We start from the raw sequence: 21,820 nt of genomic DNA, 5'->3' as shown, positions 1-21,820 counted from the left end.
CAGGGCTGGGTTCCTTCAGGAGACTCAACGGGAGATTAGTTTCCTTGCCTTTTCTTTTTTTAAAAAAAGTATTTTAGTTTATTAATGTTTTTGCCTGCTCTGTGCAGCATTCAGGATCTTAGTTCCTTTACCAGGGGTGGAACCTGTGCCCCCTGCAGTGGAAGCAAGGAGTCTTAACCCCTGGACCACCAGGGAGGTCTCTCCTGCCTTTTCTAGTTTCTATAGGCTGCCAGCATTCCTTATCACATAACATCACTGTCTTTTGTATTTTCATACATTTGTAAATTCCCTCCTCTAACAACAACTGAGGCACAAGGAATTTCAGGAAGCTGTGGGATCCAAGATGATAGTGCTTAAAGTCATTTTACCTAACTTTTCTTTTAATGCTGAAATGCATTCTTACATTGTCTGGATAAATACTCCTTCAGCTTCTTTGTAAACACTTCCCGTGACTCTGAACAAGTCACTATGAGTTATACTTTTTAAGATCTTATTGTTAGAAAGTCTTCCTTCCTACTGACCTGAATTCTGGCTCCTTGGGACTTCAAGCTACTCTTCCTATTTTCTCTCCAGAGTTCCACAGGACACTGCCCGCCCTCTTCCTTGTGCTCATCCTGTAGGACTTTATAGACAGCTGCCCTGTTAGGACTTCGGTTCTCCAGCCTGAGCAAGTCCCCAAGGGGAGATTTCTCAGTTCCTTTCCATTCTGGTCTCCCTTTCCTGGAGACTCTCTAGTTTAATGTCCTGAAACTATGGTATCCAGAACAGAAATCTTTTTTTTTTTGGCTGTGCCAGGTCTTAGGTGGGGTATGTGGGATCTAGTTTCCTAACTAGCAATCGAACCTCTCCCCCTGCATTGAGAGCATGGAGTCTTTGCCACTGGAGCACCAGGGACTGGATCTATGGCACCAGGGCAAAGGGCACTGGAATATTATCGCCTTTGACTCAAGTTTTCTACCTAAGTGATCCAAGCTTGCACTTGATGCTTTTTCTTTTTTTTTTTTGACTCACACTGTTGACTCACATTGAGTTTGTCTGTAATAAGAACCTGCAGATCTTTTTCATGTAAGTGTTCACCAAGTAGGGTCTCTTCCATCCTGTATTTGTGAAACAGATTAAAAACAAACATATGAAAAGTAAAGTATCTCTATTTAATTTCACCTCACTGGTTTGGACCCATTATTTCAGCCTAGACCAAGTCCCTTGAGGAGCGTGCCTGCTGCTGCTGCTGCTGCTAAGTCACTTCCGTCGTGTCCGACTCTGTGCGACCCCATAGACAGCAGCCCACCAGGCCCCGCCGTCCCTGCTACTAGGGTGTTTATCCTTAGCACTGCCCGCAGTGCTCAACAGGGTGCTGCAGTCATCTACCTTCCTTGTCTGAACACTAATGGTATCTGTAAACTATTGGAATGTTCAGCACTGAATAAAAGGCACCTTGTTAGAAATATTGATTCATTTCAATCTCAGTCATCAGAATAGCTCAATCTCCTAGACTGGGATCATTTGCAAAGTTTCAGTCAGTTCAGTTCAGTCGCTCAGTCGTGCCCGACTCTTTGCGACCCCATGAATCATGGCACGCCAGGCCTCCCTGTCCATCACCAACTCCCGGTTCACTCAAACTCATGTCCATCGAGTCCGTGATGCCATCCAGCCATCTCATCCTCTGTCGTCCCCTTCTCCTCCTGCCCACAATCCCTCCCAGCATCAGAGTCTTTTCCAATGAGTCAACTCTTCGCATGAGGTGGCCAAACTACTGGAGTTTCAGCTTTAGCATCATTCCTTCCAAAGAAATCCCAGGGCTGATCTCCTTCAGAATGGACTGGTTGGATCTCCTTGCAGTCCAAGGGACTCTCAAGAGTCTTCTCCAACACCACAGTTCAAAAGCATCAATTCTTCAGCGCTCAGCTTTCTTCGCAGTCCAACTCTCACATCCATACATGACCACAGGAAAAACCATAGCCTTGACTAGACGGATCTTTGTTGGCAAAGTAATGTCTCTGTTTTGAATATGCTATCTAGGTTGGTAATAACTTTTCTTCCAAGGAGTAAGCATCTTCTAATTTCATGGCTGTAGTCACCATCTGCAGTGATTTTGGAACCCCCCAAAATAAAGTCTGACACTGTTTCCACTGTTTCCCCATCTATTTCCCATGAAGTGATGGGACCGGATGCCATGATCTTTGTTTTCTGAATGTTCAGCTTTAAGCCAACTTTTTCACTCTCCACTTTCACTTTCATCAAGAGGCTTTTCAGTTCCTCTTTACTTTCTGCCATAAGGGTGGTGTCATCTGCATATCTCAGGTTATTGATATTTCTCCCGGCACCCGCGCTCTTTGCAAAGTTTATGACCACTTAATTTTAGGGAAAATGTTTATATCATTTAAAAAAATTTTTTTTTTCTTTTCCATACTTACAGTCAATTCTAATGCATTGGAAATTAACATTGTCCTTTATTGTGAGTCATTAGTTTAACAATGAACAAATCTTTTTTTTTTTCTTTTCTTTAGGGCAGAGAACCATAATTGCTTTTCCCGTATCTGGCTTATAACAGCTACAGATTCATTTTCTGCCAAAAGTATGTTTTTAAGCAAGTAAATTGACCACAGACTTTCCTAGATATATTTTCATTTAGAACAGAGTTTCTCAAAGTGTATCCCACAGACCTAGTACACCTGAATAACCTGGCTATTTTCTAAAAATGCAGGTCCCTGGGCTCCAACCAGACTCTTAGATTCTCTGGTAGTGAGGCTCAGAAATTATCATTTGACATTAAGCACAGAATATTCTTATGGACACTAGAGTTTAAGAACCCTGCTTTAAGACTTCCACGCAGTGATCTAGAGCAGTGGGTCTGAACCCAAGCCATACAAGATAATCATGCAGAAATTGAAAGTCTCTCAGTGTCTGACTCTTTGTGACACCATGGACTATACAGTCCATGGAATTCTCCAGGCCAGAATACTGGAGTGGGTTGCCTTTCCCTTCTCCAGGGGATCTTCCTGACCCAGGAGACAGGGGTCTTTCCTGCATTGCAGATGGATTCTTTACCAGCTGAGCCACCAGAGACCTCTTAAAACCTCTGCTACACAGATCACACCTGGTATGAAGTCAGAATCTCTCGGGAGGGACCCTGGCATTTATATGTTTTTAAAAGTTCCTGGTTTTTCAGGTAGTTATGTATGGATGTGAGAGTTGGACTAGAAAGAAAGCTGAGTGCCGAAGAATTGATGCTTTTGAACTGTGGTGTTGGAGAAGACCTTTGAGAGTCCCTTCGACTGAAAGGAGAAACCAGGCAATCCTAAAGGAAATCAGTCCTGAATATTCATTGGAAGGACTGATGCTGAAGCTGAAAGTCCAATACTTTGGCCACCTGCTGCAAAGAACTGACTCATTGGAAAAGACCCTGATGCTGGGAAAGATTGAAGGCAGGAGAAGAAGGGGACACCAGAGGATGAGATGGTTGGATGGCATCACTGACTCAATGGACATGAGTTTGAGCAGGCTCTGGGAGTTGGTTATGGACAGGGAAGCCTGGTGTGATGCAGTCCATGGGGTTGCAAAGAGTTGGACATGACTGAACGACTGATCTGAACTGAACTGAAAAGTTCCTGAAGTGATTCTAATGTGCAGTCATTGTTGAGAAACACTGATTTTTTTGAAGTACAGCTGACTGAGAAACACTGATTTATATGTTCCACAGTATAGTTTTTTTCATGTCTTTAGGTTAAAATCTATGTTTTATATACAAACTTGTATACCTAAAGTTCTTTTTTCTTTTTTAAAAAGTTGTATTGATGTATAGTTGATTTACAATATTGTGTTAATTTCTGCTGTCCAGCACAGTGTTTCAATTATACATATATATCCATTCTTTTTCATATTCTTGTCCACGATGATGTATCACAGGATACTGAATATACTTCTGTGCCATACGGTAGGATCTTGTTGTTTATCCATCCTATATATACTAGCTTGCATCTGCTAATCCCGAACTCCCCATCCATCCCTTCCCTGCCCCATCCCCCTCTCCATTGGGAGCCACTAGTCTCTTTATGTCTGTGAATCTGTTTCATTCCACAAGATAGATTTCAGGGTTAAATAATATTTAAAAACTTGTGAAATCTCAAAACAAAAACCCTTTGAGCTCATAAAATGTCACCTGCTTACTTTGGACTTTGAACTACTTGTGCTGGAGTAAAAAAAGAACTTGTCTCTGTGAGGAGATATACAAGGTGCCTCTTATTCAACACTAAACATTCCAGTAGTTTACAGACACCATTATTATTCAGACAAGGAAGGTTGATGATTACAGCACCCTGTCAAGCACTGCGGGCAGTGCTGGGGATAAACACTCTAGCAGAAGGTATGCTCCTCAGGGACTTAGTCTAGCTGTAGAATCAAAATGAACCTAGGAGGGACTTTCCTGGTGGTCCAGTGGTTAAGACTCCGCACTTCCAATGCCAGGGGCATGAGTTTAATTCCTGGTAGGGGAAATAAGATCCCACAACCCGTGTGGTGCAGCCAAAAAAAAAAAAAAAAGAAGAGCCTGGAAAAAGAGTGAAAAGCAGCTATACAACACCTCATCACAATGAAGTACCAAACTGCAGAACATATGTTAAATGCTAGTTTAGAAGCTCAGCAGAGAAGGAGGATTTGAGCTGCATCCTGAAAACATTTCAGGATTTGAATTGTTGGTGGGACACATGGACAGCTTCCTGGATGCAGGGTATTATAAGTTCAGACGACTTCAAGTGCCAGGCAACAAAGTTCTCCAACAGTGACTTAAGGTCATTTGGACTTTTGTTATCCTACTTAACAAGAAGTTGGGGAGTGGACAGTTCCAGGATTTGTATAGCAACTCAACCATATCATCAATATTTTGTTCTTTTGCTCTGACATCCTCAGATGTCTCCCCTCATGGTTCCAAGATAGCTGCCACAGCACCAGACGTCATATCCTAAGTCTACTACTGAACTCAAGAGGTTGATGGAGTCCTTTTCCACATTTATCTCATTTTGGAAGAAGAAAAGGCTCTCCCAGAAGTGCCCTCAGAGTCCTCCTCATGTCTCATTAGCCAGAACTAGGTTACTTAATTATCCCTATATCCATCGTTAGCAAAGGCTTATATCAATGATTTAGAGCGATTGTGATTCACCTCTTGGAGATGTGCATATTGTCACCTGTAACATAATCAAGGTTCTGTCACTTAGGAACTAGGGGGAATGACTCTTTGGTAGGCAATAGGCCGTGCCTGTGACAGGTGTGATGTCAATGAAAACTTATGCAGCAATAAGGAGACCAACCAGCCAGAGCAGATAATGTATAATGTATAGATAAGATTGGCTTGGTAGAGAGGAACTAAATTTTGAATGCCTTAAAAGCCAAGCAGAAAAATCTAGGGTTAATATAGTTGGAAAGAGAGCTAGTAAAGGGTTTTGAGGAGGAAGAGTGTATGATAAGAGCAGTCTTTGAAGGAGATCAACGTGACATTTGTGTGCAGGAATGGCTGGAGTCAGGGAGACCAACTAGGCAATGAGGGCCTGGTCTAGGGTGGGAATATAAAGCTAAGGATGGATTCAAGAGAAATAGTGAAAGAAACATCAACAGAATTTGGTGAGTGGCCAGTTTGGGGTATGGAGGAGCTGGATTAAAGATAATGTCAAGATATTAAAAACAATGTGTAGGGACTTCCTTTGTGGTCCAGTGGTTAAGACTCCACTCCATGCCTCTGCTGTCGGGGAGAGGGGACACAAGTTCAACACATTGTTGGGGAACTAAGATCCCGTGCCTTGCAGCGCTGCCAAAAAATAAATAAATTTTTTAAATCGCATTAAAAAATAAAAACCATGTCTAGAAATCTTTGTGAGGACAAAGGGACTGAGGAACAAGAGAAATGATTAATTTGGTTTAGGAGAAATGAAGTTTGCGGTGACCATGAGCTGTGTAAATGGGTATGACCAATGGGCAGATGGATTTTCAAAGATCAGAAATAGGACCTAGTGTTAGAGATTCTGCACAGCAGTGTAATTGATAGAAACAGCGACACTGGAGCTAGACTGCTAGTGGTGGTGGTGGTTTAGTTGCTCAGTTGTGTCCAACTCTTTATCACTCCATGGACTGAGGCCTGCCAGGCTCCTCTGTGCATGGGATGTTCCAGGCAAGAACACTGCAGTGGGTTGCTATTTTTTTCTCCAGGGGAATCTTCCCAACCCAGGAATTGAACTTGTGTCTCCTGCACTGCTGGCAGATTCTTTACTGACTGAACCACCAGGGAAGACTGCTAGGGTTTGCACTTAATAGATACGTTGTCATGGGCAGTGCTATGATTGAATGTCTGTGTCCCCCACTAAATTCATATGTTGACGCATTAATGCCCAATGTAACGATGTTCGGAGGTAGAGCCTATGGGAGGTTATTAGGTCATGACAGTGGAGCTTTCATGGATGGGATTAGTGCCTTATGAAGAGAAACATTAGAGAGATGATGTCTCTACCATGGAAGGGCACAGAAAAAAAGGTAGCTGTCAGCCAGCTCTGACTGTCACCAGACACTGAATCTGCCAGCACCTTGATCTTGGACTTCCCAGCCTCCAGAATTATGAGAAAGAAATATTTGTCGCTTACACCACCCAGTCCATGGTGATTTGTTACAGGAGCCTGAGCTGACAAAGACAGGCAAGTTATTTAGCCTTTTTGTGTTTCTGTTTCCTTATCTGTAAAACAGAGACACTACCTACTTCATAGAGTTGTTGTGAGAATTACATATGAGAAAGGCTTACAACAGTCCTTGGCATATAGGATGTGCAGCTGTTAGTATTTTTTTTGGTGTCACCAGCTTAGAGGTGACCCTAGAGGCCTGCCATGGGTGTGCTCTTCAAGTCTTCTCGTTTCCACTGTTCTTTTTAGAACAAAAGATACCAGAATCCTTCATTATCAGACAGGCTTATCTTGGAAACCCAGAAAGAACCCTGGGTGTTATTTATTTATTTGGCTGCACTGGGTCTCAGTTGCAGTAATATGAACTCGTAGTTGTAGCACGTGTGATCTATTAATAGTTCCCTGACCAGGGATCGAACCTGGGCCCCCTGCATTGGGAGCTTGGAGTCTTAGCCACTGGACCACCAGGGAGATCCCAGAACCTAGGACTTTAGACTTTTATAGCTGAAAGTGATCATAGTGATTTTCCAGTCCAATGTTTCTTATAAATTTTTTTAGCCAGGGAGCCCTTTGTTCAAAAGTTTCCCACAAATTCCACCATCTAAAAGAGAAAACTGGAGCCATTCCTGTTGGTGTGGGTAGGACATCCCGCCTGCCTACTCTGAGATATGTCCTCTGAGCCTGTGGACTCCCTGGAACGCACTTTGGGAAACTCTGTTGTTGTTCAAACCCTAAGCAGCAGAGGAATGTGTGATTAAGTGGCCCAAAGAGATAAGGTGCCTGAACAGGCCACAGAACGAGTAGCGGCCAAACTGGGCTCAGGAAGCAGCTTTCCTGGGTTTTATGTTGAGGAGCATGAACGAGTATTAGGTGCTAGCCCTGTGCTGGATGCCTCGAGATGGTCAGTATCACCATTCTGGTTCGCAGGGCTTCAGGTGGATGTGCCTACCCCTGGAAGCCATCCTGGCTCACAGAAATCACCAAGTCTGGGGAGAAAGGGTGGGGAAATACGGATGGAAGGAAACGGATGAAATCAAGTGAAGGAACTCATTTTTCTTGCCTCCAATTACATCCCTAATGAAGGAGTTGCCCAGATGGACTGTTCCTCAAAGTCCATTGTAAAAGCAGCAAGGACTTCAATGAACAGTCAGCCAGAAAAAGGAATAAATAACATCTGGAAGGGTGAAGTTGCGGAGGGGTGGGTGGTGGGATGAATCGGGAGATTGGAACGGACATATATACACAACTATGTATAAAACATTGGCTTCCCTAGTCGCACAGATGGTAAAGAATCTGCCTACAATGCAAGAGACCCGGGTTCAATCCCTGGGTTGGGAAGATCCCCTGGAGAAGGGAATGGCAATCCACTCCAGTATTCTTGCCTAGAGAATTCCATGGACAGACCATGGGGTCACAAAGAGTCAGACATGACTGAGTGACTAGCACACACATGTGTAAAACAGACAACAAGAACCTACTGTATAGCACAGGGAACTCCACTCAATGCTCTGTGGTGACCTAAAAGGGAAGGAAATGTAAAAAAGAGGGGGTGTATATATATATACTTATAGCTGATTCACTTTGCTGTATAGCAGAAACTAACACAGCATTGTAAGGCAACTACGCTCCAATAAAAATTAATAATAAAAAAAGAATGAAGTTGCTAGGAAACTTACATATTTTAATTCACAGGAGTGCTAAAGTCTCCATGTAATAAATTCTGGAACTGAACAGGGCCCTCAGCGTTTTCCTGGCCTTTCTCACTGACATGAAAATTTAACGAAGGGGGCCTTTTAGAGCACAGAGTTTGAGCCAACGGAGAATAGAGCACTAGGCAAGAAATACAGAGCTAAGACTTCTTCTCTCAGCTCTGCTGCCTATTTGGCCAAGTAACTCGACCTCCCTGGGCAAAATGAAGGGGTTGAAGCAGACAAGAGCTCTTATGATTTTAAATGACTGTCGTTCCCCATCAGGAGCCTGCAGTTAGTGGCTGCCATCTTATGCCAAAGAGCTGGCAGCAGCCTTCTCGGTTACACTTGAAGCCCCGGGTGACTGTCACCATCAACAGTGTCATAAAGGAGGGGGGTGGTAAGAATCTCTGGTTCTGAACCCTCTCCTCCAAACCCTGACTGCAAAGGAAGGGAGTGAGATGACATGATTGCTTGAGCAGCACACCATCTCACAGTTCCATGGGTCCTGATGTTCTGGGTTCCCTCTCCTTCATAATCTACTGAGTGCAAAGAGAATCTGGAGATTCCAGTGAAGAGCTAAGCGAGGAATGTATGAGTGTGTGTGTGAGAAAGAGAGACAGACTCAGATAAAAAAGAGAGTGCGACATAGAGACATATAGACAAAGAGAAAATGAGAAAGTGGTAGAAGGGGAAGTAAGAAGTGAGTTCACAGTCAGCTGGCTGGCCTAGTGGAAAGAAGGCATGTATGTGGCCACTTTCCCTGATGTGATGCAGATGGAAGAAACTTGGGAAATACCCTGCTGGGGAGACCATTCTGCCAGCTCACCACCTAGGTCCTGTGATCTCCAAAAGCCAGAGCCTATTCTTAGATCTGCCATTCATTTGTGAATTCAACAAGCATTTACTGAGCACTTACTACGAACATAAGATTGGTAGAAAAAATGGCCATGTCCTCTGCCCTAAAGAAGCCTGAAGGCTCCTGTGGAGTCTAGGCCACTGAACAGTCAATTAGAGCGTGCTGGATGTCATGATGAGGGAAGTCCAGGGTTTTAGGGAAGCAGTCAGTGAAACCCCCTCAATTCAGCCTTGACTGGTTAATGATTTCTTGGGAGAGGCTCATGTCACCTGAAAGAGAAGCAGAAGCCAGACTAGTGTTGCAGGAGGTAGGAGGAGAAGGAATGTTCTAGGCAGAAGTCAGATCACAGGTTATTTTAATTTTCTTCTTTGTATTTAGCGGTATGTCAGAAATGTTCTTCATTGGCTATGTGTTCATTTATGTAGAAAGAATTTTAGGGACTTCCCTGGTGGTTCAGTGGCAAAGACTCCAGGATCCCCAGGCAGGGGGCCTGGGTTCCATCCGTGGTCAGAGATCTAGATCCCACATGCCACAACTAAAGATCCTACATGCAGCAACTAAGACCTGGTGCAGCCAAATTAATAAATATTAAAAAAAATTTAAATATGAAGGAAAGCAATGGCCCTCCCTCAAGCAGTGAGCGCCAGTGCCAACTTCTGTAGGTCTGTGACACACTGGCAGAGAAGGGAATGCGACAGTCGCTACCACTAATAACAGTGACAGCGGTGTCTGTTGAGTGCACTACACGTCCGCGCTTTCCCTGTACCTCACGCAATCCTTACCATAAACCTACGTGATAAATATTACTGTCATTACCTCCATTTTAGGGATGTGGGAACTGAGGCCCAGAGGTCACACAATTTAGTAAGTAGCAGAGGAAGGACTCAAATCGAGGCAGTCCAATGCTAGAGCCAGCACTCAATCCCAGCCGCTACACTATCCCAGCCCTCTTTAAATAATGAAGGTGACGTACACAAGAGACTGATTAGTATTTAAAGTTGGCCCTCTTCTAAGAAGCAACTTCCTGCCACCAGCTGAGTATGTTCCTTCTCCTCCAAGTCAGAAGGGGGTGTGTGAAGGGGAAGACCAGATGCACACAGAGCATGGACTGACCTTCCCAAGTTTGCATGATAATCTGATGGCTGAAAAGGCTGCCAAAAATCCACTTCAGCATCACAACGGTGGACCCCATTCCGCTCTGGCCACACTAGCAATGCTTATCTCATGACAAGTTTCCACTTTTGAAAACAGCATAAAACTTAGGCTTATGAAAACACATAACCCTAAATGATTTATTCAAATTCCCTTATTATTAATGGTGGGCTTCCCTGGTAGCTCAGACGGTAAAGAATCTGCTTGCGGTGCAGGAGACCCAGGTTCAATCCCTGGGTTGGGAAGACCCCCTGGAGAAGGGAACAGCTACCACTCCAGTTTTGTGGCCTGGAGAATTCCATGGACTGTATAGTCCATGGGGTCGCAAAGAATCGGACCGGATTGAGAGACTTTCACTTTCTTGTGATGCAATTTCTATGCTAACCACAGGGTGGTGCTGCAGACAGATCTTGGGATTTGTTTGGGGGAACGGGTTTAACAATATTTGGGTTTTTATAAATCGAGGTACAGCTACACAATGAAAGCTAATTAGAACAATGAGGTCAAGATATATGACTTTTAAGGACCATCTTCAAAATATGCCACTAAGTGAGAAAAGCAAGTCACTAAACAATATGAAGAGTATGCTTGTAATTATGAAAAATTTTAAATGTAAATATATATGCAGGTACGTGCATCATTTTTTCCTGAGAGTTTAAAAAAATGGATTCTTACCAGTTATTACTTTGAGGAGTGGGGCTAGAGTCCAGGGGAAGGCAAAAGTGCACTTCTTTTCAGTTTTATAAGTTAAAAAATTATTTGATTTTTAAAAATGATTTGCACTCACTAATTTAAAAACCATCATTACAAAAACAATCTGATTACTATAAAAATTGAAATACTGCAAAAGTTAACAGAAGTCCCTTCTCTTCCACCTTTAACCCCATTCCCCAGAGGACAGGTGACCTCTGTTTGGTTTCTGGATCAGCAGCATCAGAACTACATGAGAAGTTGCCAGAAATGCAGATTCTCAGGCCCCACCCCAGACTTGCTCGAACTCCACAGTGGGGCCCAGTAATCTGTGTTTTCAAAAGACTTTTTGGTGATTGTGATATACTCTCCAAGTTGAGAGCCATTGCAGGAGAAGGCAATGGCACCCCACTCCAGTACTCTTGCCTGAAAAACCCCATGGACGGAGGAGCCTGGTGGGCTACAGTCCATGGGGTCGCTAAGAGTTGGATACAACTGAGCGGCTTCAATTTCACTTTTCTCTTTCATGCATTGGAGAAGGAAATGGCAACCCACTCCAGTGTTCTTGCCTGGAGAATCCCAGGGACGGGGGAGCCTGGTGGGCTGCCGTCTATGGGGTCGCACAGAGTCAGACACGACTAAAGCGACTTAGCAGCAGCAGCAGCAGGTTAGACCAGCTCTTTGGCGGGCAGGTGGAGAAGAATGCTGCTGCAGAAACGAATAACTACAATGGCCTGCTTCCACTCGCCCAGTGCACTTTAGGTTGAGGTTGGCAGCCCTTTGAGTCCTCTGTGACCTCTCTGTTGGGGCTGAGTGACGACCATATTGTCACAGTTTGGAGGGGAAAGGAAAAGAGGAGTGGAGTAGAAACTTAAAAAAAAAAAAAGGGTAAGGAAAGGGGAAAAAATGGCAGAGAAAGAATGCAAATAAAATAATTACATGATTTGGAGACAAAAATATGTTGCCCGCCATTTCACTAAACAAAGAATGTCCCCCCCACCACCCCATCAAGCCTTCAGCCACTGCAGGGCACCTGCCCAAAGGGATTCAGAATGGAGAAAAACAGGATACTGCTCCGAAATCCTTAAGATGCATATCTAAGGAATAATTTCAATGAGCCTAGATTCTTGCATCTTCCCATGCAGAGAAAAGCAGTCAAATCATTAACTTGAGATGTTTTCTGTGATTAGCCGTAATTTTTTTTGATGTTCAATTACTTGTTTCTTTTCCAGCAAAAACTCCTGGCTCCTGCCTTACCTCTTTGGAACAGTTCCTCGGCGCTATTTGAGAGGCTGTCTCATGGGCTATAGACCAGTCAGTTTCTCGAATAAAACCTAACTTTTAGACGGTGTTTTTCTTCAGTCAACAGATGGCAGGAAGATGAGATTAGAGCCTCAGGGCTGCTCATTCATTCATTTAATAAGCATTTATCATTTTTCTATTCTAAATCTATATATTGATGTTCATTTCCTCCCTCGGACCTACACATTGCATTGTCATCATTTACTAGATCTTAGAGGGTCATTATCTCTTCCACCCTTCGGTGTGTTCACTTTTCGGGGAAGTGTTTACCAGCGATTCCTTGTTCTCAAAGCTGCTCAAAGAGTCAGAATCTACCTGGGGTGGTGTGGGGCTGGGGGTAGGGGTGGGGGAGGGGGACTGAGGAGTTTTGCGCAGGCAGGTGGGCACGGGGTCCCCTAAGAGAGGAAGTGCATGTGAAAGCACTCCCTTTCCTGGCAACAACAATCAAGTCCACAGCTGGGAAGCTCAGATGCCAGGGGAATCTCATAAAGTTCTTCAAACCACCGACCCTAGTCCCACTTCGGAATCTGCCTCTCCTGCAGAAGAGTCAGGGGCAAGTTCCTTCAACTGGCTAGGTGATGGGAGACAGTGCAGAAAAAAGCGAGTAGTTCTCGCGGTATCTCCGAGCGCGGAGACATTAAACAACTGCGTTTGAGTTGTTACATTAAATTAAGTTGTTAAATTAAACAAAGGTTTGAGAATTTTGAGCCTGTGTCTTCTGACAAAATAACCCAACCTTTACTCATCAATCCCCCACCCGCCATCCTCCAACAACAACAACAACACACAAACACTGTTCTGTCTCCTGAAGAAGGCTGTCCCGGTCAAGAAACCAGCGTTTGTTTTGCGGGAATGGTGGTGATGGGGGCGGGGTGGGGGGGGGTGAGTGGCGGATTTAGCTTGTAAGGCCGCTGATATCTCTCTCTGTTCCATTTTTTCATTTGATTGACATCTGCAAGAAGTTCAGTACAATTGGTTAAACGGAATTCTTGACTCAAAGGGACACTTGGTTTTCTTATATCTTATACAAATGAGCATTTACTTTCATAGAATCCTAGACTTGTAAAGCTGGGATTACCTGACAGTTCATCTCTGGCCGATTAATACTGTCTTGGGGAGTTCTAAGAAAACTACAGTGCCCAGGCCCCAGGCCTTATCTACTGAATCAGAGAATCTCAAGGGGTGGGACCGAGGGGCATCTCTAGTTTTTAAGCCCTACCAGTGATCCCAAAGTGCAGCCGGTGCTGAGAAACAGCTCTAGTCACACATTTCTATTTTATGGATGTAGAAGCTCAAAGAGATGAAGTGAAGGTCATGGTGTCAGTCAGAGGTATCTCACGCCCAGCTCTTCTGAATGTCCGCCCAGTGTTCTTTCCACTATGCTGTTTTATCTCTTCTTAGCATTTCACTGAACATGAAATTTAGGCAGTTTATAGTTGAGGAAGAAGGGACAGAGTCCCTTCATTAAGGATTGAGCTGGGTGGGGTGGGAGGCAGTATGCTTCCCTGGAGGTCCAGGGGTTAAGATTCCATGCTTCCACTGCTGGGCTCATGGGTTCGATACCTGGTCGGGGAACTAAGATTCTGCATGCCTGCATGCCATGCGGCACAGCCAAAATAAATAAATAAAAATAATGGGGGGGAGCCGCACTTCTGAGCGCTCAACTCAGCTGCAGGTTATCCAGGACAGAGCTGCCTCCCAGCCTTATAAATGGGGCAGTCAGTTTCACTCATGACAGAACACATTCAGTGTTCTCACTTTCAGGAATTAATCACATTCAAGCGAAGGACAGTGGGGGAGTAGATCTTAATATTGGAGCAGGGGTGGGTGTTAGGGTGAGAAGTCATAGGTCCTACTTGCTAAGCTGCTAAGTCGCTTCAGTCGTGTCTGACTCTGTGCGACCCCATAGACGGTAGCCCACCAGGCTCCCCTGTCCCTGGGATTCTCCAGGCAAGAACACTGGAGTGGGTTGCCTTTTCCTCCTCCAATGCATAAAAGTGAAAAGTGAAAGTGAAGTTGCTCAGTCGTGTCCGACTCTCAGCAATCCCATGGACTGCAGCCTACCAGGCTCCTCATTCCATGGGATTTTCCAGGCAAGAGTACTGGAGTGGGGTGCCATTGACTTCTCCGGTCCTACTTAAGAAATAGTAAAAACTACCAACTTCCTCAGAAAAATACACATATGTAAATCTTGCCTGTAATTTTAAAAAATTCACAGACACCTATCCCCGACCCCTAGTTCATCCATTGGAACCAGATTAAGATCTCCTGGGACTAGATGATTTTGAAGCTCTATTTTCTGATACTTGAAATGTAGTCTGGGAACCATAGGAATCAGAATCACTTGGAGTTCTTGTTAAAACAAAAGAACTGATTCCTAGGAGTGCCACAGACCTACTGTTTCAGAATCTCTGGGGAATGACGTGAGGATTCTGCATGTTATTAAAAATCCCCAGATGACACTTTTGGAAACTAACATTTGAGAATCAACGCTTTGTCCCAATTTGAGATCTTTATAGTTTTTGAATGCTTTCATTTGTTGAAGAGTTTAGGTTTCATCTGTTCAGTTGTCAACTATACCAAATAATGTGTTTAGAGTGAATTCTAATTAAAGAATATTTACATGTGTATAGATAGAGGAAAAACAGCTTGTTGGATGGACAGGTAGATAATGGTGTCTCTTTCTGTGTGCTCGGAATATGGATGATCCTTTCTTCCCTTGTCCTATTTCTCTCTTCCTCATTGTCTTTCTTTCTATATTTAAATAAGACTCTTCCTCTTTCTGAGTTCAGTTTCCCCATCTGAAAAACAGGGTGTTGTAACTAGGTGAACTTCAAGGCCTGCTCTGGCGTTCACTGACTCCATATCACCCTCTAGCTCCCTTGTCCTTTTAATGACATGAGCTGCATGGGCAACAGTGTTTGGAGAATAATCATGTTTTATTTCTGTAGGTATGACGTTGCAATACCTAGCAACCATTTTAACTCCAGCAAAAGTATTCTCAAGGGGTCAGAACTGAAATAATCTATACTATCTACACCCCCCAAAAAAGTTCGTCTCTCTTTAAAAACCTCAGTAAGGGCCGTCCGCGCGCATCTCTTAGGAGCATAAAAATGACTGTGAACCAAAAAGCCAGGGCGTGGTCACCCCGCCCACTGGGCCCAAGCATCACCACCCCTAGGGCCGCTTTCAAGCGCGCTGATTGGCTGAGGGCAAGAAAGAGCCCCGCCCCTGGTCTTATGACCCGCGCTGAAAGCGCCGAGTCCTGGCTTTTGCAGCGTTGTGGTCGGTGGTCATCCGCGCTCCTATCAGGTTTCCGCGAGCCTTTTCCCTGCTGTCGCTGCTCTTGTCGCCGCCGCCTGCTCTCCGGGATCATGGTGTGCTTCCGCCTCGCCCCGGTTCCGGGCTCTGGGTTCCTTCTCCTCTGCCTCGTCCTGGGTGAGTTGTTGGGCCCTTCTGCTTAGTCCCTGATCCTGGGCCCGGGGCTCCTAGTTCAGAGGCAGTAACCTGAAAGACTGGTCCGGAGGGGAGGGGGTTGAGAGGCTGAACGACAGACACTGGGCGTTGGCGCTGGCCCGAGGTGATGAGCAGTGACCTAGCGAAGGCCCGACCGAGGGATGGCGAGGGACAAGGGCCCATGAGAATAAAAAAGCAAGGGGTGGGGGTGGACGCCGAGGGAGTAGGTAGGGAAGAGCACCAGAGGTGGAAAGAGTAACTTGGGGGAGATGCTAAGGAGAGGTGAGCGTGGGAGGGCGGTACGTGCGGATTCTGGGGTGGCACGGACAATTAGAGTCCTGGTCCTAGGATCAAGGAAGAGTTTTGAAGATGGTGGGAACCTGTGGGGCGGGAGAGAAAACTGAGGAGGGAAGGGGACTGCCTGCGTGGAGAAGCTTGGGTTAAGGGGGGGGGGACAGATAGGGGGAGATTCTGAGGGGCAGTGAGAGGCTTGGTGGGGTAGAAGTTTAACGCTGTGGAGGAAGGGTGATTCAAGAGATGATAAATTGGGGTTTGGTACTTGGAGTGTTGATGGGGAAGGGGGAGCTAAGGTGGCTGGGGCAATTTCCAGACGAGAAAATTTGTACCCAACCTCTGGAGACTAAAAGGGATGAATACAAACTTCGGTGGGGAGTGAATATCTGACTTGGAGGTGCTGAGGACATAGTTGTTTATTTTTTTTTAAACCAGTTTTGTTACTTCCTTCCAGTTAGACTGATTAAAAAAAGGTACCCATATATTGAGGTTTTGGGGGTGGTGTATCTGAGTCTTTTATACTGCCACTTTGCGTTCAGAAGCTCCTTTTCTTCTCTCTCACACAACTGGCCTGTTACCGCCTGGTTTTCGGAGGAGAAGGAGGGCAGGTCATTTTCTAAGGATCGGGTTTTTGCTAGGTCCTAAGAATGACTGGCTGGCTGCTGGCGCTCTGAGCGCCCCGCGCCCCACCTCCACCCCCCACCCCCACCCCCACCCTTCCACCCGCACGCTTTAGGTACCCGAGGCGTTTAAATACCTGAGAGGTGAACTTTGACCAGAATGTTTCTTCCTGTCCTGATAAATTCTGAGCTTGTTATTACCTGACCCTTGCCATTTGTGACCTAATAAAAGACCAGAAGGCGCAGACTCAGATGGGAATAGAGAAGAAATAGATACATTAGGGGCCCGGGAGGGGCAGTGAGAGGCACACATTTTGTAATTCACATTTCAGTAGAAGAATAAAGTCAACACGTGGAATGGTGGATTCTCACCCAGGGGGCATTTAGCAATGTCTGGAGACATTTTGGGTTGTCATCACTGGGGATTGCTTTTGGCATCTAGTGGGAAGAGGCCAGTGGTGCGTCTAAACATCCCACAAGGCACAGGACAGCACTCCCCCACCCGCGCCCCCATAAAGAATTACCCATCTCAGAATGTCAGTAGTGCCAAGAGATGAGGAATCTGGCTCCAGAGCCGTGGAGTTGGAAGGGGTCTGGATCATCTAGTGATTCTTAAGGATCTTTGAGGGTAGAGTGGGGGGAAGTTCCTGTCAGATGAAAACTATCTCCAGACTGAAATTAAGATATTTGTCCTTTTCACACTTATCCTCTTCTCAGTACGGTGGAGTTTTCCAGAAGCTATAGAATGTGTGATGACATCACCACTCTCATGGGTCTGATGTGTTTTAGTCCCTTTTTTAGTTTTAATTTCTAGTACAGCAAGTAGCAATGGATATAAGTCACATAAACAAAGCCCTTTGAGGTCCTCAGTGGATAAGAGAGTAAAGGGGCCCTGATGCCAGAAGGGAATCTAGCTGTGCATTTAGTGCAGGAAAGCCTCTAGCCCTTTTGAAAGGGGCCACGGAGCTTTGCTCAAATGTAATGTGCCGCCTTAACTCCCCTGTGAAGCACTTGGGGAGGCCAAATGACCCTGTGAGAGGATTGTTTACAGTGAGAAGCACCTTATCAGTGACTAGAACACATCTGACCAAGGCATCTGGTAATCAGTAGTTCTCTGCCAATTGGATCAGCACAAACAACACTTTTATTGTGCAGAGAAAGGGGGAAAAAATTCATTGTCTTGTTGGCTTGCTTGTCATTTTTTTTCCTTTTAATGAAAGCTTTTTTGTGTGTTCTTTTTACAAAACCAGTGCTTGCTCATTGCAGAAAATAAACAGGCGAAAAGAAGCACATTAAAAAAACCATCAGCTCATCTGCTAGTTTGCCATTTATTGTTTGGGACTAACATCCTCTTGGAGGATTTTCAAACTCCTGTGTGTGTTTAAGAATTTAGCAATTCTTCAGTTGCTTGGTGGGTTTCGCACCTTACCTTTATGTATCAAAATGGATACCAATAATAGTTTTTTGGAAAGTCAGTGAAGTATCTGCTGTGAAATTCAGGCTGTTCCTGAGCACTGCAGAGGGTCCCAGGGAGGAGGATTTGTTCCTGGATTTATGACCTCATGAACTGGTAGTGCACTGGTTTCACTTGGTAACTGTACAACTCTCTCCCAGCTCTACCAGGTAGCTCTTTAAAAATAGATGCTTTAGAGTAAGTATAGAAAAGAATTCTTAGAGCCTGTGTGTTGGCCTTTTTCACAAAGATTAAATTATGCTAGTATTTATTGGAATGAATTAGACCTGCCTACTCTTGCCTGGAAAATCCCATGGATGGAGGAGCCTGGTAGGCTGCAGTCCATGGGGTTGCTAAGAGTCGGACACGACTGAGCGACTTCACTTTCACTTCTCACTTTCATGCATTGGAGAAGGAAATGGCAACCCACTCCAGTGTTCTTGCCTGGAGAATCCCAGGGACGGGGGAGCCTGGTGGGCTGCTGTCTATGGGGTCGCACAGAGTCGGACACAACTGAAACGACTCAGCAGCAGCAGCAGCAGCAGAGAGCGTCTGAAGAAAAGCTACCTAGAGGCGTTAGAGAGTAGTGGATGAAAAACTTTTCCTAGCATCATTGCTTATGTTTCCCCTGTGACATTATAGATTTCAGAGTTCTGTGGTTACTGATTCCCATAACTAGTCTGACTTCTGGTTTTTATAGGGTGGAGGCTATTCTGAGTGGGGAAAAACCTGGTAGAAATTTCCCAAGTGTGTACTTCACTGGTAGAGGAGTCACTCCTTCTCACAGTTGTTGATGGAAGCCACTAGGCGAAAGGTTCCTGCTCTCAGGGAGCTTACCTCTTAGTGGGGGAAGACAGCCCCTCAGGTCAAGAATAGAATTGCAGAGTGCCATAAGCAGGCGAAGGCAATGAGGCAGGATATGAGGAAGAAGAAAGAGCCGGTAGGGAGGGAGTGGTGGGGTTGACCCTCTTTGACATTTGTGGTCAGAAGGCCTTCATTGTTGGGTGACATTTGAGCAGAGACTTGAAGGAGGCCAGCCCACGTGACTTACTTGGAGGAATAGGAGTCAGTCTTATCTTGCCCAAATGCCTAGGTTATTAGGCTAGCCTGTTTTCCACCCTTTTATTCCCCTTCCCCCCCAGCCCCCGCCCCCCAACTAGGCAAATCTCTGTGGATTTATTTAGTCTCTGTGTGGAGACTGTCTGCTGTACCGTTAACTTCCCATTGCCTCCCTGGCACAGGGCCTGGGGGCACGGGGTTAACTCAGTAGGCTTTTGTTGAAGGTCTTCGTTAGTGAGCGCTGGGGAGACATCGGTGAACTAGATTAAGTTGGTTACCTTTTTCTTCTGTGAACCTTACATTGGGTTTTGCAAGATGGAGAACTTTAAGATCAGTGCTAAGCTGTACAGATGATTATAAACCAACTGATTCAAGTATAATCCCATATAATAATGCTGGTATCTTACCTGTTGTTCACTCGCTAAGTTGTGTCTGACTCTTTTTTCGACCCATGGATTGTAGCCTGCCAGGCTCCTCTGTCCAGGGGATTTCCAGATAAAAATGCTGGAGTGGGTTGCCATTTTTTCCTCCAGCTCCAGGGTATCTTTCCAACCCTGGGACTGAACACGCGTCTCCTGCGTTGGCAGGATTCTTTACCGCTAGGCCACCAGGGAAGCCCCATCTTACCTATATCCCTTCACATAAACCTAAGCGGTAATGAAGGTTCACCTGGGGAACCAGAACATCCTAGATGAGGAGAATAAATAAGATTTTCACAAAGAACCAGTTTAGCTCTCTTGGAGGTGATTGAAAAGTGAGAAAGTAAGCAGTGAGATTTTTCTGTAGCCTTACCACTGATAACTTTGGTTTCACTGTTCTCCTGAAAGTATTCTAGTTTTAATAAAGATACTCGAAAGGACAGGCTTATTATTCATCTATTGGTCATTGCTTATCACATCTGATAGGATTTATAGATATTCACATATTTCCCGTGAGTGCAGCATTCTTCCACTAGATCCTTGAGTGGAATTTGTGATGAAGGATTATTTCACAGCATTATAGCTGAATTCAGTGATCCTTGGTGCAAGAAGACTGCTCTTCCTCCTGTAGTGATGAAAGCATTTCGATCATAATTTCAGATTAAAGTGATCAGAGATCCCGTCAGCTCCAAAAGTGTACTTTATAAGTACTTGTTGGTATCCTGCTGTGCATTGAAAAAGAATTCTGGAGGTCTGCCCAACACCACTCAGCAATAAGCACTTTCCATTAGTTGAATGGAAATCTTTTATTTCCTTACCCACTCTCTGACCTTAAAACAATATTTCATAGCTTGAAATCTATTATTTTTTTTTTAAGAGATTTACCAGAAATCCAGAGTATCAGGAACTACCACGTGGTAATTGTACTTACATTAGGAATTGAGGAACAGTTGATTTGACTTGGTTGACTCAACAAACCTATGAGTTGAAAACAAAGTGTAAATAGATGCTGTATGCCTATGTCCTGATTTTTTTTCGTGTTTTTGTTTTTAAGATCCTTTGCTCAACCTCACTCTGAATTGATATCAGAGTTTGAGGACAAGAGTCCATCGCTTAATACAATGAAAGTAGACATACTGAACATTTGGGAAGGGATCCCTTTAGGTGCTGTGTTTCTTAGAAGGGAAAAAAAACTTTTAAATTGGAATCGCTTAACTTGCATGGCAAAGGTCTCTTCACTCTGAAGGGCTCTCGTGCTTTCGAAGAATGTGTTAGAGAAATGCACTGTACAATTCTTAGCGAGGTTAACTTGCCCAGAATCTCACAGCCAGTGTTTAAATTGGACTGCCTGATTTGAATTCTAGCTCTTCAGCTCCAGTGATGGGTCTCTTTAATTGTCTCATTATACTATTGCCTCTTAGATAATTGTTTTTTATTGGTTTTGTTTACCACTATTATGATGTTCCCACCCCACCCCCATATTGTTTACAAATGTATATTTTTCAACCACACTTTGGATCAAAAAGACTTAGGAAAACCTGGCCACTTTTTGCTGGTGTCATGCTTAGAGACCAGAGTTCTGAGTCCTAAAAGAACCTATAAATGATTTCTTTGGAAACAAGAGGATATTTGCATTTGGGAAAGTTGATTTTGCCTCCCCCCACCCAGCCCCTTTGAAGAGTAAACTCAGGTCTATAATTACACACTCCAGGATATATTCAGCTGTGTTTTTTAGTGTCATAAAGCCTTTTAGACAAAAATGGCTGGCTAGTCTAAAATCAGACACTTCGATAGGATGCAAGTGGCTTGCTGAAGATTTTTTTTAACCAAAATGTAAATGTTTCATCTATAAACTTCTGGGAAAAGCAGTATTCCTAGCTGAAATCCATGTCAAAATGAATTGTGAAAAAAACCGACATGGGGGTTGAGGGGAGTATCCAGAAGACTGATGGGTTGGGTTCATGATTTGGAAGAGGTGAAGGCTTAGACTTCCTGTAATTAGATTAAGCTGTGTTCCAGGTCCTGATTGCATGGTATTTTCACCTGGATATAATCAATCAGTATTTATTGACAATCTAATATATTCAGCACTACTAGGGATGGTGGGAGATGGAAGTAATAGATATAGTCTCCCCTTCCCTGACACCTGTGATGGATGACATTCATAAAAAA

The 21,820-nt window shown here is 44.5% G+C and overlaps 1 protein-coding gene, 1 long non-coding RNA gene and 1 other non-coding gene across 9 annotated transcripts in view; 1 reads left to right on the top strand and 2 right to left on the bottom strand.

Annotated features, from left to right (window-relative positions):
* Positions 1–7,054: 7,054 nt before the first annotated feature.
* Positions 7,055–7,127, bottom strand: TRNAW-CCA (transfer RNA tryptophan (anticodon CCA)). Its single transcript has one exon. It is a non-coding gene; the product is annotated as a tRNA-Trp (tRNA).
* Positions 7,128–15,586: 8,459 nt separating this feature from the next.
* LAMP2 (lysosomal associated membrane protein 2) overlaps positions 15,587–21,820 on the top strand; it is a 36,351-nt gene continuing 30,117 nt past the window's right edge. For 2 of the 6 annotated variants that reach the window (XM_055565198.1, XM_055565196.1), the window contains exon 1: positions 15,589–15,785. In XM_055565198.1, the coding sequence (XP_055421173.1) occupies positions 15,722–15,785 (64 nt within the window). In that variant the 5' untranslated portion in view covers positions 15,589–15,721. Of the gene's footprint in view, positions 15,786–21,820 lie in introns of all 6 variants that reach the window. The other 4 variants (XM_055565199.1, XM_055565200.1, XM_055565195.1 and 1 more) reach the window with 3 other exon arrangements.
* On the bottom strand, positions 15,618–17,376 carry LOC129639904 (uncharacterized). Of its 2 annotated transcripts, none has more exons than XR_008708663.1 (3): positions 17,242–17,376; positions 16,855–16,939; positions 15,618–15,862 (listed from the first exon to the last, which is right to left on the bottom strand). It is a non-coding gene; the product is annotated as an uncharacterized LOC129639904 (long non-coding RNA). The 2 variants fall into 2 exon arrangements; XR_008708664.1 differs by lacking the exon at positions 15,618–15,862 and adding an exon at positions 16,559–16,678.

Source organism: Bubalus kerabau, chromosome X (genome assembly GCF_029407905.1).
Source record: "Bubalus kerabau isolate K-KA32 ecotype Philippines breed swamp buffalo chromosome X, PCC_UOA_SB_1v2, whole genome shotgun sequence".
In the NCBI taxonomy this organism is placed as follows: domain Eukaryota; kingdom Metazoa; phylum Chordata; class Mammalia; order Artiodactyla; family Bovidae; genus Bubalus; species Bubalus kerabau.
The sequence above is the reverse complement of the archived record's forward strand: the minus strand, read 5'-3'. Positions and strand labels throughout refer to the sequence as shown.